Raw genomic sequence first — 17,812 nt, forward strand, 5'->3', positions numbered from 1 at the left:
TTTTCACTTGCAAATAAAATGTATAAGGGGCATTTTAAAAGTTGGGAGGCTAGAAAGAGGGGAGGGGAAAGGCACGTAAAGTCCTGCCACTTCCATCTCAAAGAGCATTTTAACGTTTTTTTCCTGGAGTTTGTATGTATGTGTGTTAGCTTTGTGTCTAGAGTCCTGTTCAAATTTGTCTACTATATACACTTGTCCCGTTTTTTAGTACTCTCATTACCAAATTTGGAAAATACAAGACTTTTAAAAGGCATTCATAATTTTATCACGCAAGATAGTCATTGTCTCCTTTTTCAGTCAGTTTGTGCCTAATTTTTACATCATTAACATCAAGCAATATGTATACTTGTATTGCTGTTATCAAGAACTTTTTTTACTAATTGGTCATTATTTTATTGTTGGATGCTAATTTTCTTACAGTTTGATGTTTTAACACTGTGTTGTATAGTTTCCTTATGTACCAATCCTTACATACATCTCATGATTATTGCCTGGTAGTAGAATAACTAGGTCAGTTTTTCAGGCACTTGGTCTGTTACCAGTTTGTTTTCCAGAAAATTGGGACCGATTTATATTTCTTTGTATGAGTCTCAATCTTTTAATTATAATAATTCTGTTAATCATAATAACCATGCATCCCCCCCCCCAACTTTTTTAGAGGATGAAATTGAGAATCTTCTTGGCTCCTTACCCAATGTGTAGCTTAGAATGTTATAGAAGCACCAAACAGAAAGGATTGTTCATTTTACCTAATTGCCCTAGCTCATAAATGCTCTCAGCTCAGGTGAAGTTAGAAAAAGTTATTTCCATCTTGAAAAGGTTCCTTCCTTTTAAAAATGTATTTGGATTTCTCTTATTATGTGATTCTGAGCCCTTGCATTCTTTATGTAGCTCATGGACATGGGCTTCACAAGGGAACATGCCATGGAGGCACTGTTGAACACCAGCACCATGGAGCAGGCCACAGAGTACCTTCTAACCCACCCCCCTCCAATCATGGGAGGAGTTGTTCGGGTAAGTTGGCTCAGGAGCAGTGATTTTCCAGGATATTGGTTTGACTGCTGAAGTCCTTTTTCCCCTTATTATTCTGTCATTGGTCTTCCTTTCTATAAACTGCTTCTCATTTTCAGACATGTGCATGCCAGTATTTTGTTTTCATAATAACAGAAGTTTTCTATCCCCTAGCAGTACAAATTACTATACTTTGTTTTCAGAAGAACCCTCAGTCACAAAACAATAGAAGGAGGCACACTTTTCTAAGATGTAGAATAGATGGTCACATTGAAGCCCCGTTTCTGTACTTAATTTTACATGTGATTTTCCTCATCTGTTCTTGTTTGTAGTAACCACATAAGCCTGATTGGTTTTGACTTATACAAGAGCAGCATTTTGAGCCCCTTCCTCTCTCTTTAGCTTGAGCACAAGATGTCTGATTGATTCCCTGTGAGTTGCGGTGGTCTCGTTTGGTTTCTTTGTTTTGAATGTGTCTCCTTACTGGCTATTCTCTTAATACTCTGTAGGATCTCAGCATGTCTGAAGAGGACCAGATGATGAGAGCAATTGCTATGTCTCTGGGACAGGATATTCCAATGGATCAAAGGGCAGAGTCACCTGAGGTAACTATAGAACGCTGCATCCTAAAGGGCATGGCATATGAATCTTAGTATTCTGTGAACATTGTGCTGTAATTGCAAAGTAATGATAGAATTCAAATCTAAGGGAATACCTGAGAAGAGTGCTAATCCCAGCTTTGCCATCTGTCATTGAGCTACCTTGTATTGACCTGAAGCTTTAAGGGAGACAGATTAAGCATTAATCTTTATTGTAAAAATAAGAGACCCAAAGTGTACTCAGTAAGTGCCATTAGGCTGAACTTGGCTGTATATTCCTAGGTGACAGTTACTTTAATTTTCCCTGCTGGCAGAGAATATAGAACAGTGTCTAGAAATGATTTTGCAGGAGGTAGTATAGAATGCTAGAAATGACTTGACAGTAGAAGTTGTTTGAAGTGTCCCTCCCTTCTACCTTCCCTGTCTTGCCTTAAACTTTGTGGCTGCCACACCCTGGATGAAAGTATCAGCTGCTTGAGGAGAAGGTTGAGGGTATTTATATGGTAGAGCAAATACATTCTCAGAGTCTCTCTTATCTTTCCTCCTTCACCTCTCCTGTGTACTATTCACACTTCCTTCCCTGCTTCCAGGAAGTTGCTTGCCGGAAGGAGGAAGAGGAACGGAAAGCTCGGGAAAAGCAGGAAGAGGAAGAGGCTAAATGTCTAGAGAAGTTCCAGGATGCCGACCCATTGGAACAAGATGAGCTCCACACTTTCACAGATACTATGTTGCCAGGCTGCTTCCACCTTCTTGATGAACTGCCAGACACGGTATACCGTGTGTGTGACCTGATCATGACAGCAATCAAACGTAATGGAGCAGATTATCGTGACATGATTCTGAAGCAAGTAGTCAATCAGGTGAGCTCTCAAGGGGTCAGAAGAGGGGAGTATGTGAAGTGGTTTGCCTGCCTGTGTCAAAACCTGATTTCTGAAAAATCACCATATTTTCATTCTACCTGATAGGGGTATATTCTGTCTTTGGATTATTTCAATCTGGTAATCCTGAAACAGTGTATTAACTACATCACACACACAAAAATGTCTTTAGAAGGGAAAAACAAAGCTCTCCTTTTCTACTTTTCTCTTAAAATGTCCAAAATGTGCCTCACCCTTGAGTCAAGTTCGTCCCCTGGACTAATAATGAATAAATGTTTTTTCCTATGTAACAGCGACTTGAACAACTGAGTCCCCATCCTGATGAATACTTGTGACCTGATATTTGTCCTCTTTTTCTTTTCTCTCATTATGAAATTACTGTATGCTAATTACGGAAGTGGGATAAGAAAGAAATTACCTTAAATCCCCACACCCAGATAGCCAGTTAACATTTCTATTGTATTTAAGTTATTGGAATCTTGTTTTATATAATGGTTCATTCTAGAAGCAGGGAAAGAAATAAAAAAAAGGAAAACTTTTTTCTGAGCTTTGTAAAATAGAACTTTAATGCACGAGAACACAAGTAAAGGAAAACTGGATAAAACTTTTTTTCACAGAAAGTTTTAGTGTCTATTTTTTAACAATAATTCTGAGAGATAATGAAAGATTACTGATGGAAGTATAAGTTGATAGAACCTTTTTGGGGTTGACCGTATGCACCAGGAAGTTTTAAAATATCATTTCCTTTAACTTAGATTTTAGGCTTCTTATAGTCTAGCCTAATAAAGTAATTGTTTAGTGGTGATCCTTTAGTAGCATACATCTTTTGGTATAGATTCTAAATCCCTATGGTAAATATGTTAGATTTACCTACCTTTCTTCAGTGGATGTGTTGGAGGCGGAGGGAGTATTTTAAAAGATTGAGAATATTTTCAGAAACCTCATCTTGCTCTGAGGTTCCATGACTTAAACCTTTCTTTGTTCTTCTAGGTGTGGGAAGCTGCTGATGTATTGATCAAAGCTGCTCTTCCCCTGACAACAAGTGACACAAAAACCGTGTCAGAGTGGATAAGTCAGATGGCCACCCTGCCGCAGGCCTCCAATTTGGCTACTAGAATCTTGCTTTTAACGCTACTTTTTGAGGTAAGTTTTAGATCTTTGGGGCCCTGTAATTCATTTATGAAAGAATTACCAAACACTTACCATATATGAGGAATTGAAGACGATAAAGAGAAGAATAAGGCATGAGTCCTGCATTTCGTGAGCCCCGTTTCTGATAGGCTAAAATGCACATAATTACGTATAAAAATACAGCATTCTGTGTTAGAGTGATGTCAACAGTTTTATCTGGGTTTAGGAAAGTCGTATGCATCACTTTGGATTTATGTGAGAAGAGCTTCTGAGAACAAGCATTAATTGAATTGAGTCAGAATTGTGAAGTGGTAGTTTAAAAGAAAAGTATTTAAATTACTAAAAGAGCTTGGTCATAGAATATTTTTGCTCTGAGGAAACTTAACTGGCAGCCACATAGTAGAGTAGGGTATGCAAATTGAATGTGGTCAGTATTGAGGTAATAGGCATTAGATGGAATCAGATTCCTCTCTCTTTTCCTTGCCTATTTAGTCAGCAGATTATTTGAGGCAAGAGAGTGGTTTGGGCAAGACCTGATCCAACCAACATAGGAACTAGGAGGCAACTGACCTTGGTCAAATGACTTCAATTGTGGCTCACTATTTTTAAAACCTGAACTTAATGAAGGTGAACCCTTTACATACTCAGGAGATAAGTCCAATATAAGAGTCAAACTGTGTAATAGCTGTCTTGGGGGTTTCCGTTATCATGGAAGTGATAACTCTTACTGTAGCACTTTGTAGAGATACTTGTGGGAAAGGTTTCAGAGTACTAAAGAGAGAATCATTCATGGACCCCCATCTAAAACAAATCACAAGTAACAGTCTTGTATTTTCTTTTAGTATTTTTTCCTGTTCATTTAAACAATTGGGATAAGACTGTATAGAAAGTTTTATATTCTTTTTGTTAAGTATTATGACTATTTTCCCATTTGCTATGCACATTACTCCATCTTTTGAATGTTCTCTAATTTATTTAAATAATTACCTATCCTTGGACATTTACTTCCAGTAAGTTCCTGTTAAAAGTAACACTTTAGTGTAGCCCCAGTAAGACGAACCACTAACTGCATTTAATTATTGCATTTTCCTTGAAAGATTATAAAATTTCTCTGTAAATCTAAAGCTTTACAACTTTAACACTGTTAGACTGCACAACCTAGGTGACAAACCGTTTCCATATTAAGCATATACTAATATGCCAGGCACTGGGTACTTTATATTAATATATAGATGAAACCTCAATCATCACAATTATTCTGAAGGTAAAAATTACTTCGTCTGACCCATGAGGAAACCAAAGCCTAGAAAATTTAACACATCTTAGATTGCACAACTGGTAGATACTAAGGGGTAAAATTTGAATTCAACCAATTCTATTATTATTTACCCTTATGTTCCCCTATCCCATGCTAATCTTTGATACTGAGTAGAAATTAGTATCTGGTTGTTTTGTTTTTCCCTTTGATCTATCAGGAGTTGAAGCTACCTTGTGCTTGGGTGGTTGAATCGAGTGGCATCCTTAATGTCCTAATCAAACTCTTGGAAGTGGTTCAGCCCTGCCTCCAGGCAGCCAAGGAGCAGAAGGAAGTCCAGACCCCAAAGTGAGTGACCCTATATCTTTCCTAGTTTCATTTCTATTTCCCTGGGACATGGGCCTGAATCAGGCACTCTTCTGGGGCATGTATGGGGCAAATTTGTGGTACTTCTGTAATTTTAAAATTATAAAGGAAGCACCTAATGAAATTAAGATATATTTTCCCAATTCGTGCAGGTTTCTTGCTTGCCCAAAACAGATCATTTTTCTTTTTTAGGTGGATCACACCAGTGTTGCTCCTGATTGATTTCTATGAAAAGACAGCCATCTCCTCAAAAAGGAGAGCCCAGATGACTAAGGTGTGTAATGTAGTATGTATGATTGCAGGACGGTTTAGCTTCCTGAGGCAAGAGTAGACCAGAAGAGAATATGAGAGAGTAGTGAAGAATGTAGAAGTCTCTGACCAATGTATAAATCTCTTTAGGGATTTTCATAGCTAGGTTTCTCTTCTGAATAATTTACTGTGGAAGTAAATTTTGAAGGAGCGTGCTATCTCCAGAGGAGGAGTGGCTTTTCTGTTATGTAAAGGACTGAGTATACAACAATCCTTCCAAAAAGCAAACACTCCTTAGATCAAGATTATTGTGCCACATCATCTCACTACGTTCTTGGAAACAGGATTTTTGTTTCAGTACATCTCAGGTGGACATTCCCCTTTTAGGGAAAATCAGTGGAAACAAAAGGAAAGTAGAAGATGGCAAGATAAGGGACTGTAGATAGTTTTTTTGTCTAGGAAAAGTACCTTAGTCCGTTTTGCTGTTGCTATAACAATACCACGGACTAATTTATAAACTATAGGCTGGGCACTGTAGGCTCACGCCTATAATCCCAGCACTTTGGGAGGCTGAGACAGGTGGATTACTTGAGTTCAGGAGTTGAAGACCAGCTTGGGCAACACATGGTGAAACCCCATCTCTCCAAAAAATACAAAAATTAGCCAGGCGTAGTGGCGCGCGCCTACAGTCCCAGCTACTCAGGAGGCTGAGGTGGGGCTAGAGCCCGGGAGGCAGAGGTTGTAGTGAACCAAGCCGAGATTGCTTCACTGCACTCCAGCCTAGGTGACAGAGCCAGACCCTGTCTCCAAAAAAAAAAAGATATTTAGTATAAACTGTACAAGTTTATTTGGCTCATAGTTCTAGAGACTGATCTAAGGGACCACATCTGGTGACAACCTTAGTGCTGCATCCTTCTGTTGCGGAAGGTGGAAGAGGAAGAGGTGTCCAAACTCTCTTTTATTTTATTTTATTTTTTGAGACAGAGTTTCACTCTTTTTGCCCAGGCTGGAGTGCAATGGCATGATCTTGGCTCACCACAACCTCTGCCTCCCGGGTTCAAGCGATTCTCCTGCCTCAGCCTCCTGAGTAGCTGGGATTACAGGCATGCGCCACCACCCCAGCTAATTTTGTATTTTTAGTAGAGATGGGGTTTCTCCATGTTGGTCAGGCTGGTCTTGAACTCCCGACCTCAGGCGATCCACCTGCCTCGGCCTCCCAAAGTGCTGGGATTACAGGCGTGAGCCACCGCGCCCGGCCCAAACTCGCTTTTATAACCAACCCAGTCACAATAACTAACCCAGTCCCTGGATAATGACATTAATCCATTCGTGAGGGACAGAGTCCCCATGACCCATGACGTAATTATCTTTTATTAGGCCCCACCTCCCAACACTGTTAAATTAGGGATTAAGTTTTCATCACCTGAACTTTAGAAGACACGATTTTAAACGTGTAGCTGAGAGACTAAGGAATGTGAGAGTAAATGCGTATGAAAATTTTTCTCTTGGTTTTTAAAATTTATTAATTGTCCAGTATATTTCTTTTTCCTGGTTGAGTTTTAGCAGTGAACACTGATGAAGTTACTATTTTTTCTAATAATCAACCTTGAAAGGAATACAAAGAAACTTTATACTTTTATATTCAGTACCTGCAATCCAACAGCAACAACTGGCGCTGGTTTGATGATCGCTCTGGGCGTTGGTGTAGTTACAGTGCAAGCAACAATAGCACTATTGATTCTGCCTGGAAATCTGGAGAGACAAGTGTGCGATTCACTGCAGGCCGAAGAAGATACACTGTCCAGTTCACTACAATGGTGCAGGTACATGCTCACTCACCAAGCTTGTCTAACCCGTGGACCACAGGCCACATGTGGCTCAGGATGGCTTTGAATGCAGCCCAACACCACACATTGAGGTTTTTTTTGTTGTTCTTTTTAGCTTATCAAATATCGTTAGTGTAGTTTTTATGTGTGGCCCAAGACAATTCTTTTTCCAGTGTGGTCCAGGGAAGCCAAAAGATTGGACACCCCTACTGTAAACTTTATCAAAAAGAGGGGTGTTTTGGTTTTCTTCTTTATGAACCAGCATTCCTAACGTGTTATGAGGAGGAGAGTTACCATTACCTACTTAAGTATAGATTTCAGAAAATTGAGTCTTCCTAAGGTCATTGATTAGACCTTGGGTCTGTGGCAATTTGATACTGTCCCTCTTAGAAATGATTTTAAGTGTTTAGTTAAGGGCTAGGGAGTGGTTAAGGATGGTATTTGCTCTGTTGGAAGGTTTACAGTTCATTATAAGGCCTTGTGTATGCCACTTGCCTTCTGGGGACTTTCAGGGTTTTTCTCTGTAAACGATAAAGGTGAGATAAATTGCCAGAGTTCCTTCTGTTGTAGCATTTTATCTGGGAGATGTCCCTCCCCTTCCCCACCTTTATAATTCCTTTTTGGTAGAGGTTTTTTTAATGTCTGTTTGAATTCCTAGGTTAATGAGGAAACAGGGAACAGACGCCCTGTGATGCTGACTCTCCTCAGGGTACCTCGGCTGAATAAAAATTCAAAAAACAGCAATGGACAGGAACTAGAGAAGACGCTGGAAGAAAGCAAAGAAATGGATATCAAACGTAAAGAAAATAAAGGCAACGGTATGTACCAAGAGTGTTTCACCTAAAGCTAATGTGCCTTTGTGGCTTAAGGTCTGGCCAATTTCATTGCGAGTTATTTTCATCAGCTTGATTAACAGATTAAAGATATATAGGCCTCCCTTATGCTTTTTCATCTGGTCTTAAAATTGGTATTTGGCATGCTTCTCTTAATAGGACCCAAGTGCTTGGCCAGTTACTTAGGAGGGAGGCATGGAAGGAAATAAACGTCAAGTTAAACTGTCTTAAACTGTTATTTTCCCATTTCATAGATACCCCTTTGGCCCTAGAGGGTACAAACACTGAAAAGGAGACAAGCCTGGAGGAAACAAAAATCGGGGAGATCCTGATCCAGGGCTTGACAGAAGATATGGTGACTGTTTTAATCCGGGCCTGTGTGAGCATGCTGGGAGTCCCTGTGGACCCAGATACTTTGCATGCCACCCTTCGTCTCTGCCTGAGGCTCACCCGGGACCACAAATATGCCATGATGTTTGCAGAACTGAAGAGTACCCGCATGATCTTGAATTTGACCCAGAGCTCAGGCTTCAATGGGTTTACTCCCCTGGTCACCCTTCTCTTAAGACACATCATTGAGGACCCCTGTACCCTTCGTCATACCATGGAAAAGGTGAGTGTGTTTTGTATCTGGTTTAGCTTTACATCATACCTTTGTTCTCCTTGGTCTGAGAACAAATAGACTTCTGGTTCTTCTTACATGTCTATAGCTGGATATGTATACTGTATACTCCGCCCAACAGAATTTTCCAATTCTGTGCTTGGGAGGGATGATCCTATTGCTAGAAAGTCCTCTCCAGCAATCTGGATTTTTTTTTTTTTTTTTTTTTTTTTAAATCTAGGTTTCAATAACCAAGCCAAAAACTGTTAGTAAAGAACTGGGATACCTTCTCCTAAGTTCATACCTTCAAAATCATTCCTTTGTAGGAGTACCTCTCAGGTGTTCAGCCAAGAGCATATTCTCAAAACAGTGTATTTTGGAATATAAAAGTATAGTTAAAGCTTTTTGAATGTTTGTAATCTGCCAGGCACTGTGATAGACACTTAACAAATACCCATTGTGCAGATCAGAAAACAGGTTATTATATTTTGGGAAACTTATAAAGCAGTGGAAGAAATAGCAACATAATTATAAAAAATAAAAACATTTGTAAAGTTTAGACAACAGGCTGGGCGTGGTAGCTCACACCTCTAATCCCAGCACTTTGGGAGGCCGAGGCAGGTAGATCACCTGAGGTCAGAAGTTCAAGACTAGCTGGGTGTGGTGGCATGGCCTGTAATCCCAGCTACTTGGGAGGCGGAGGTTGCAGTGAGTCGAGATGGCACCACTGCTCCCCAACCTGGGTGACAGAGTGAGACTCTGTCTCAAAAAAAAAAAAAAAAAGACAACAGTGGAGGGGTAAGGGGCAAATGTCCTACTAGTGAGGCTTTTCCTTCTCAGTACTTCTACAAAATCCTTTCTTCTACTGATTCTTTGTCATCAATAATGACTGTTACTAGACTTTGCTCTATTTTCCTCTCTTAGGACATTGTTTCCCGCATTTATAAGTAGTGTTGCAATATGCGTTTTTGTGCCTAACTTTGTTCATGTTTAAGATGGTTACTTAGGGATTTTTAGTAATTGGATCAAAAGGTATTACAAGTATTTTTTTAACTTGCTTGCCAGAAAAGTGGTATCAGTTTTTGTGTATCTGAGTATACATTTTAGATTCTTCAGACAGTTCTTTACACAGCCTGCTTGATTTCACCTCACACGTGCCAAATCAAGAGAAAGAGAGCTGTTTAAGGTAGCTTGTACAGTGATCCACAGTCCAAGAGATAACCCAGCAGGGAAGGAACAACTGTATACAACTCAATTCTGATTTTAGAAACTTGAAATGCTTTCTATAAATAAATGTTTAAAAGTTACAAGTTCAAAGGGCTAGGAGAAAGTGTAAGTCCTCATTGGATGAGGGAAAACTTTTAAAGTTGTAAACTTTAGGTAAATTATAGTTGGGGTGTGGGGAGCAAAGGAACATCAGTGACAGTCTTAATGTATCAAGATGGCAAAATGTAAACTCTTGATACTATTCATTACTAGTATGGGTGTGGAAAACCAGACATACTCTTAACTTTTGGTAGGAGTGGAAATTGGTGTAGCCACATTGGAGGGCAATTTGATACTCTCGGTTTAAGATATCCTTTGACCTAGAAATTCTATGGCTAAGAATTTATCTGATAACTAACATCAAGTATGCCAAGATGCATATGTAAGAGTGTTCACTGTGGAATTGCTTGTAATATCAAGAAACTAGAGGTCTAATGTCCAGCAGTAGGGGATTGGATAAATTATGGCTCATCCTTTATATTGAAATTAAACTTTTCTGTGTTTATTAAATGGAAATTATTTTATAATTACAGCCAGACAGGCAAGATACAGAGGTTATAATACACTAAAGGGCATGATTGATTTGGTTAAAAAAAAAAAAAAGGCATTAAGATACCAAAAGATGTTTTTCATTGTGAGCATGTAGTTTGCGAAATTATAGATAATGGAAAATAATACAATTGAGTTATTTTCTTCATGCTTTCATGGATTTTCCATTATTAACAAGCAATTTTATGAGAAGAGCAAAAGCATAGCTATATGTAAGCCCTATGTTATCAAGGCAAACAATATATAGATAGTTCAGTATCTCCAGTGGCTATCATCTCAGACTGATGGTTGACTTTGAGACGTAAAGAAAATATTTAATTGTGTTCCAGTACACTAAGTGGATTACAGTGTTAACATATTTTTGAACCATTCTGATTTAAAATTGTGACAGTTTGGAGAGGCTCAGGAGCTGACACTTTAATGTGGAAGTTATGTGGGATCTATAGTCTTGACACATCTCCCAGTTTCTGTAAAGATCACATGCAGTCTGGTCTAATACTTGACAGTTTTGAGACATGCTGCAACTTTTTTATAAGCCAGGTTTTTTGAATCAAGAAAAGATGGGACAGTACTTAAAAATGAAATATCATTCTCCCAAAAATCAAAAGCTTTTAGTCTTGGTAACTCTTCCTTGACTGCAGTTGTATTTTTAGAAAGTAGTGTTTAATCGGCGGTATTTCTTTCTCTCTTTACTAGGTTGTTCGCTCAGCAGCTACAAGTGGAGCTGGTAGCACTACCTCTGGTGTTGTGTCTGGCAGCCTCGGCTCTCGGGAGATCAACTACATCCTTCGTGTCCTCGGGCCAGCCGCATGCCGCAATCCAGACATATTCACAGAAGTGGCCAACTGCTGTATCCGCATCGCCCTTCCTGCCCCTCGAGGCTCAGGAACTGGTAAGTTTCACTTGCTCCTGGCCTTTGAGATTAAGTTTGTGGCCTGGTATAAATCCAGAAATTTATCTATGAGGGGGTCTGTGACTTGAAGAGCCTCCTTGGGCAACTATTAGGACATTTGCTAGCTAGTTGATCATTTGGGTCAATTCCATAGGTACTTCAGTAGCTTTTCTGGGCCTTGCCCTGTTGTAATCCCTGCCAGAGACACTGAGGATTCATTCATTCTAGTCCTTCCCTTCAAAGAGCTCATTTTAGTGGGGCAGTAGGCTTTACGTATAGTTAATGGTTTACAAATAAAGTGATAATTGAGGATTAAATGGATGTACATCTCATGTAACACAGTGGGAAATAGACATCATCTGTGTATTCCTGTCAAGAAATGTTTGACCTGTATTTAATTATGAGGAAACAATTAGAAAAATACAAATTGGTGGGATGTTCTATATAAGACAACTGGCCTAGACTCTTCAAAAATACTAATGTTACGAAAGAAAAAAATACAGGATCATTTCTTCTAGAGAAAAGTAGTCTAGAGAGATAATCGCCACCAGCCTTGGTTGGGCTGTGGATGCAGATAAAGGAGATTTGGAGAAAACTGAGTGCTATGTATTAGGTAATATAATTGTATCTGTTAAATTTGGGGAGTATTATAATGGTATTGCAATTTTGTAGAAAAATACCCTTGATCTCCTCTCTGCTGACTTTTTTGGTAATAAAAAAGAAAAAATACGTATGTCCTTGATCTTAGGAGCTACATGTAGATGTATTCAGGAGTAGTCACTTGGTAATTCTGGATGAAAAGTATATAGATGTTTATCATATTACACTATTTGAACTTTTCTGTAGGTTTGTTGGATTTGTTTTGTTTTTTAATAAAAAGTTGGGAAGGAGACGAAATTATTTTGGAAGTTCTAGCTATGTGCCTGCCCCTGTGCTGGGCATTTCTCAATTATATCCTCATTTAATCCTCAAAATAAATTTGAAGAGTGAGAAAATTGAGGTTTGTTGAAGTAACAACTGGATTTCAAAACCAGTTTTCTCTAACACAAGCCTTTACTATTTGATAGTGCTGTATTAAATCCTGTGGAATTTAAGGAAAGTAGAAACCAGGTTTTATAGTAGAGTACTTGAACATTAATTGAAAATGGTCTCCTATCTCAAGCTTATATATTACACATGCCCCCTTCTGAGTCTTTATTAATAACCTAGTTTAGGTACTGGTTCATGATTGACTGGTTTTTCTCTCTCATTTTGGCTTAGCTTCAGATGATGAATTTGAGAATCTTAGAATTAAAGGCCCTAATGCTGTACAGCTGGTGAAGACCACCCCTTTGAAGCCCTCACCTCTGCCTGTCATCCCTGATACTATCAAGGAAGTGATCTATGATATGCTGAATGCTCTGGCTGCATACCATGCTCCAGAGGAAGGTATGTGGCTAGCCTACCTCAGGAGACTGGGCACTAGAGGATATGTTACTTTGCCTGGGTCATTTCAGCCAACTCATGGCTTAGTGAGCACTCACTATGTGCCCATACTCTGGGGCTCAGATGAATAAGATACCCATTGCATGTCTTTGAAGAAGCTACTAGTCATATAGTATGACATACCAGGGTGATGGTAAATCCTTAGGGTGAGGCACCTTACCTAGTGAGGGTGCATAGGTAAGAAAATTTGTTTGTGTACGTGATTTCTAAAATGAACCTTTAATGGATGAGGAGATTGCCAGAGTTCTGTTATATGAGAATACACACCATACAGGGGGAAGAGTGAACAAAGATTTAAAAGGACATAATAGCATTCTGTGAGAGGTTGAAAATAAGACACCAGGAAGTCTCTAATGTTTTCATACTCAAGCAAAACCTTTTTATTGTTGTTTTATTGTTTATTGAGCTGGAGACAATATTAGGAGGTGTGTCTGGGCTTCCTAACTGTTGAGACCACCACACCCATCCACCTTTATTCCTAGTTAAGGTGCATCTTACAAGCACTAGGAAAGTCATGATTGAATTGCTTGGAACATAGGATTTCATTATAGTAAGGTCCTTCTAGATTTTATTCAGGACATACTTATTTGATAGGTAACAACTGCCAAAAATTGATGAATACTGCCTTTAATAAGTAAAAGAAATCTGAGTCTTGACTTTGGTGCTTTTCATCTGTACAGCACCCTGATCCATATAGAATTCCTTGGTTCTCCTACCACCCCAGAATCTTTCCCCTATCTTATCACCTCCTCCCTGAAATAGTTTAGCTATATATCTGTGGCAACCATTTATTGACCTACCACTGCATGAGCAATACTGCCAGCTGTGTTCACTTAAGGTTTGTAGTTACAGCTTAGGAAAGTGAGACTAAGTTAATTGCCTGTGATCACAAGACTAGTTTTTGTAATATTAGGGTGAGGCACTCTAACATTATCTATAATATCACCATGTAAACAGTCATAGCCACTTGATGTGAAATTGACCAAGACTACTAGATAGGCATTAACATTGTCCAATTGTAGAAGAGGTTTATTTTGTTTTTGATGGTTGTTACTGTTTTTCTAGCAGATAAATCTGATCCTAAACCTGGGGGTATGACCCAAGAGGTTGGCCAGCTCCTGCAAGACATGGGTGATGATGTATACCAGCAGTACCGGTCACTTACGCGTCAGAGCAGTGACTTTGATACGCAGTCAGGTTTTTCCATTAATGTAAGTCAATTCCAACAGCATTTTATCTTTCTTCTCATTTTTTAATGCCTGTGTATTGAAATGGCTCAGTATTTAGGGCTATCCCAGGGGAATTTCAAAAGTATTAATTTTGATGTATTTGTAAATTATCTGTTGACTATAAAGACAAAATTGGGGTGTCCCTGGAGATTTTTTTTTTCCTCTCCTAGGATTAGAACTGTTTCCTTAATTTTTTTTCTTTTCCTTTTCCTTCCCCACCTCACCCTGCAGTCTCCCAGTCACTGTATTTATAATAGCTTCCCACAGATTATAGTATAAAGGTGTAAGGTGGTTAAAAGGTTGGCCAAAGAGAATCTGTGGCATTCCAAGCCAGTACCCTGGGAAGGAGTTCTGCCATTTGCAGATGGGTGTTTTTGAAATTCATAATAGCTCAGGAGTTTTCTTCTTCTACAGAGTCAGGTCTTTGCTGCAGATGGTGCCTCCACTGAGACTTCCGCATCTGGGACCTCCCAAGGAGAGGGTAATGATTTCCTTTTCTCCCTCCTGTGTTCTTTTTTTTTTTTTTTTTTTTTTTTTTTTTTTTTTTTTTTTTTGAGACGGAGTCTCGCTCTGTCGCCCAGGCTGGAGTGCAGTGGCCAGATCTTAGCTCACTGCAAGCTCCGCCTCCCGGGTTTACGCCATTCTCCTGCCTCAGCCTCCCGAGTAGGTGGGACTACAGGTGCCCGCCGCCTCGCCCGGCTAGTTTTTTGTATTTTTTAGTAGAGACGGGGTTTCACCGTGTTCGCCAGGATGGTCTCGATCTCCTGACCTCGTGATCCGCCCGTCTCGGCCTCCCAAAGTGCTGGGATTATAGGCTTGAGCCACCGCGCCCGGCCCCCTCCTGTGTTCTTATTCCTTAGGAAAACAACTTGAAAAAACTATGGGTGTCCTGTGCAGGGGGGAGGAGAATACATACTTAATTATTAACGTTTACTTGTCTAAGTGAACTTTCTCAGGTGAGCTCAGTGTTCTGTAAATAAAGAGTCTATATGATAAAGGAACTGTAAGTTAACCAACCTAGTAATGGTTGCTATGGTAACATATTTTAGTTTTAACTTTTTAAGTCACCCTATAGTTATTTTGGGGGCTTCTAAAAGCTGACTTATAGAGATTTTGTACCAGCGATACTATTCTAGCTACATGCTTTACATGGTGGATTCCCGCCTTCCAGCAGTGTTAACAGAGCCCGTTGACTACTCACCATGAACTAGAAAAATGTCACGTGGAAGTAAGTCTAATGAGACCCTTAAAGAACTGCTTCTCCTTATATAGGAAAGGTCTTTGTGATCCAAATTAGGAGACATTTTGTTTAAAATCATACTAGTTCCTGGAGATAAATTTAAAAGGCTAATATTAGTGAAATATTGGTTAACTCATTTTACTGGGTGTACTGGCCATATGTAGTGTATAGTATGGATGATGGTGCTGATTCAAGAGAAGCATTGCCCACTATGTGGCAGACTATATTGGACACCAAAATGGATCAGATTTGTTCCCTGTACTTAAAGAACTTTGTCTAGTGACTGAGACCTGCAAGAGTTATAATGCAAGATAACTGCCAGAATGAAGGCATACTTGGATAAGGTATGATGGACACGTAAAGTATCTCACAATGCGTCTAGATGAGAAAGGAAAGCATTTATGGAGGAGGTCAGCATTTGAGCTGAACTAGATAAAAGTGTGCCAGGCAGACGTAAGGGAAGAAAGAAATAAGGGAGTAAGACGTGTTTGAAGAACTGTTAGTAGAGTATTTCTGGAGTATGTAAAAGGAGGGAAATGGAGGGAGATGCACAAAAGTTGGGCAAAGCATCCCTGTTGTACTGTAACCACATACGTCTGAGACCTGAGTTATCCTGGTTCTCTGCTCTTCCACTGCAGTGTCACAAGAGCATTCAGTTTGTACAAGTAGCTTAAAGAGGAGGAGAAATAGCATTCTTCCCATCTAAGACTTGATTTTGCCAGTGTTCCAGTGTGGAATTGAACCGGTGTTTGACTTTTCTCAACAGCTTCAACTCCAGAGGAGTCTCGAGATGGGAAGAAAGATAAAGAAGGGGACCGGGCCTCTGAGGAAGGCAAACTGAAAGGCAAGGGCAGCAAACCTTTAATGCCTACCTCCACTATCCTTCGTCTTCTGGCAGAGTTGGTGAGGTCCTATGTTGGTATTGCTACCCTGATTGCCAACTACAGCTACACTGTGGGCCAGTCTGAACTGATCAAAGAGGTAATATTTCCAACTTCTACTTAAGATGTTATACTGTACTTCCATCATTTGGGTACCGCCTGTGTCAGATACTGCTGGGAAGCTGTGTATGCTAAGTGCTAACCCAAGTAATGTGTGAGAAGAGGCATCTTAAGACATGCAAGGCCGGGTGCGGTGGCTCATGCCTGTAATCCCAGCACTTTGGGAGGCTGAAGCAGGCGGATCACCTGAGGTCAGGAGTTCGAGACCAGCCTGGCCAACATGGCAAAACCCCATCTCTACTCAAAATACAAAAAAAAATTAGCCGGGCGTGGTGGCGGGCGCCTGTAATTCCAGCCATTCGGGAGGCTGAGGTAGGGGAATCACTTGAACCCAGGAGGCACAGAGATTGCAGTGAGCCAAGGTTGCACCATCGCACTCCTGCCTGGGTGACAAGAGTGAAATTCTGTGGCAAAAGAAACTTCAAAGAGCTAGGCCTTTTTTCATCAGGTTCACTGAGAGAGTTAATGAGATTTGTTCTATTGAAAGTCCCTTGTTCTGCATTGTGGAGATTGAAGAGGGAAGACTGCAGTCAGAGAGACCAGTTAGGAATCTGAGTAATCTAGTAATGTATGATCTTGGTGAAGTTGGAGGAAAAGAGTGAGTTGAAGAAACATTTTTACGGTACAAATTGACAAGAAATGGGTTTGGAAGATGAAGAAGGAAAAACTCAAGGATGTTTCTTGATTTGTGGGGTTTTTTTTTTATTGCTTTTATGGGTTGGCATCTAACAAGAAAATAGAAGGGGAGGGGAAGGTTTGAAGAGAAAATGTGGAGTTTTGAGAGGTATCTGTGGGGCATCTAAGTAAAAGTGTCTAAAGGACAGTGGAATAAACCTTATAAATAAGAATGTAGGTGTTTATCTTCCAGATGTACTCACACGTGCAAAGACACCAGATGTGGTAGCAGTATTGGTAATAAAAATATAGGAAAAGCCTAAATATTCATTAGTAGAGCTGTGGAAAAGAATGAAGTGTCCTGATGCGAGATTATCCTCAGGTTAGATTTTTTTAAGTTGAGTGGGCCACTTTGAGAAACTATATCATGTTCCCACATATGTAAAATGGGTGCCCAGATATTTTTTCCCATAAGGGTGCCTTGTTTTGTGGATCACATTGTAATTTTATAGTTAGTAAGTGGCAAAAGGGTCTGAGAGTGAGGAGGGGCACTAGTGTTGCAGTCTTTGAAAGCAACTGCCATTTTTAAAGCTATTCTTACTTTAATCCAAGTTTAATATATATAGAAAAATACACAAATCTTTAAAATAGTCTATTTTTCCTAGGTAACCACTGGCCAAGTTAAATAAAGCATTACAAGCTCCCCAGAAGCTGCCCTCCTTGTTCTTTAGTGCATTTCCTCCCAACCATTTCACCTTCACTCAACCATTATCTTGAGTTCTAGTG

General features: G+C 39.7%; 1 protein-coding gene across 7 annotated transcripts in view; it reads left to right on the plus strand.

Annotated features, from left to right (window-relative positions):
- The window catches only part of HUWE1 (HECT, UBA and WWE domain containing E3 ubiquitin protein ligase 1), a 153,999-nt gene that overhangs the window by 96,381 nt on the left and 39,806 nt on the right, over positions 1–17,812 (plus strand). For 6 of the 7 annotated variants that reach the window (XM_007991784.3, XM_073013656.1, XM_073013658.1 and 3 more), the window contains 14 exons: positions 892–1,014; positions 1,521–1,616; positions 2,201–2,470; positions 3,479–3,631; positions 5,095–5,222; positions 5,433–5,514; positions 7,136–7,312; positions 7,974–8,133; positions 8,403–8,761; positions 11,261–11,456; positions 12,717–12,884; positions 14,007–14,152; positions 14,585–14,651; positions 16,177–16,391. In XM_007991784.3, coding sequence (XP_007989975.2) covers positions 892–1,014; positions 1,521–1,616; positions 2,201–2,470; positions 3,479–3,631; positions 5,095–5,222; positions 5,433–5,514; positions 7,136–7,312; positions 7,974–8,133; positions 8,403–8,761; positions 11,261–11,456; positions 12,717–12,884; positions 14,007–14,152; positions 14,585–14,651; positions 16,177–16,391 — 2,340 coding nt within the window. The remainder of the gene's footprint in view (positions 1–891; positions 1,015–1,520; positions 1,617–2,200; positions 2,471–3,478; positions 3,632–5,094; positions 5,223–5,432; positions 5,515–7,135; positions 7,313–7,973; positions 8,134–8,402; positions 8,762–11,260; positions 11,457–12,716; positions 12,885–14,006; positions 14,153–14,584; positions 14,652–16,176; positions 16,392–17,812) is intronic. The other variant, XM_073013660.1, reaches the window with a different exon arrangement.

The sequence above is a fragment of the Chlorocebus sabaeus genome, chromosome X (assembly GCF_047675955.1).
Source record: "Chlorocebus sabaeus isolate Y175 chromosome X, mChlSab1.0.hap1, whole genome shotgun sequence".
NCBI classification, from domain to species: Eukaryota; Metazoa; Chordata; class Mammalia; order Primates; family Cercopithecidae; genus Chlorocebus; species Chlorocebus sabaeus.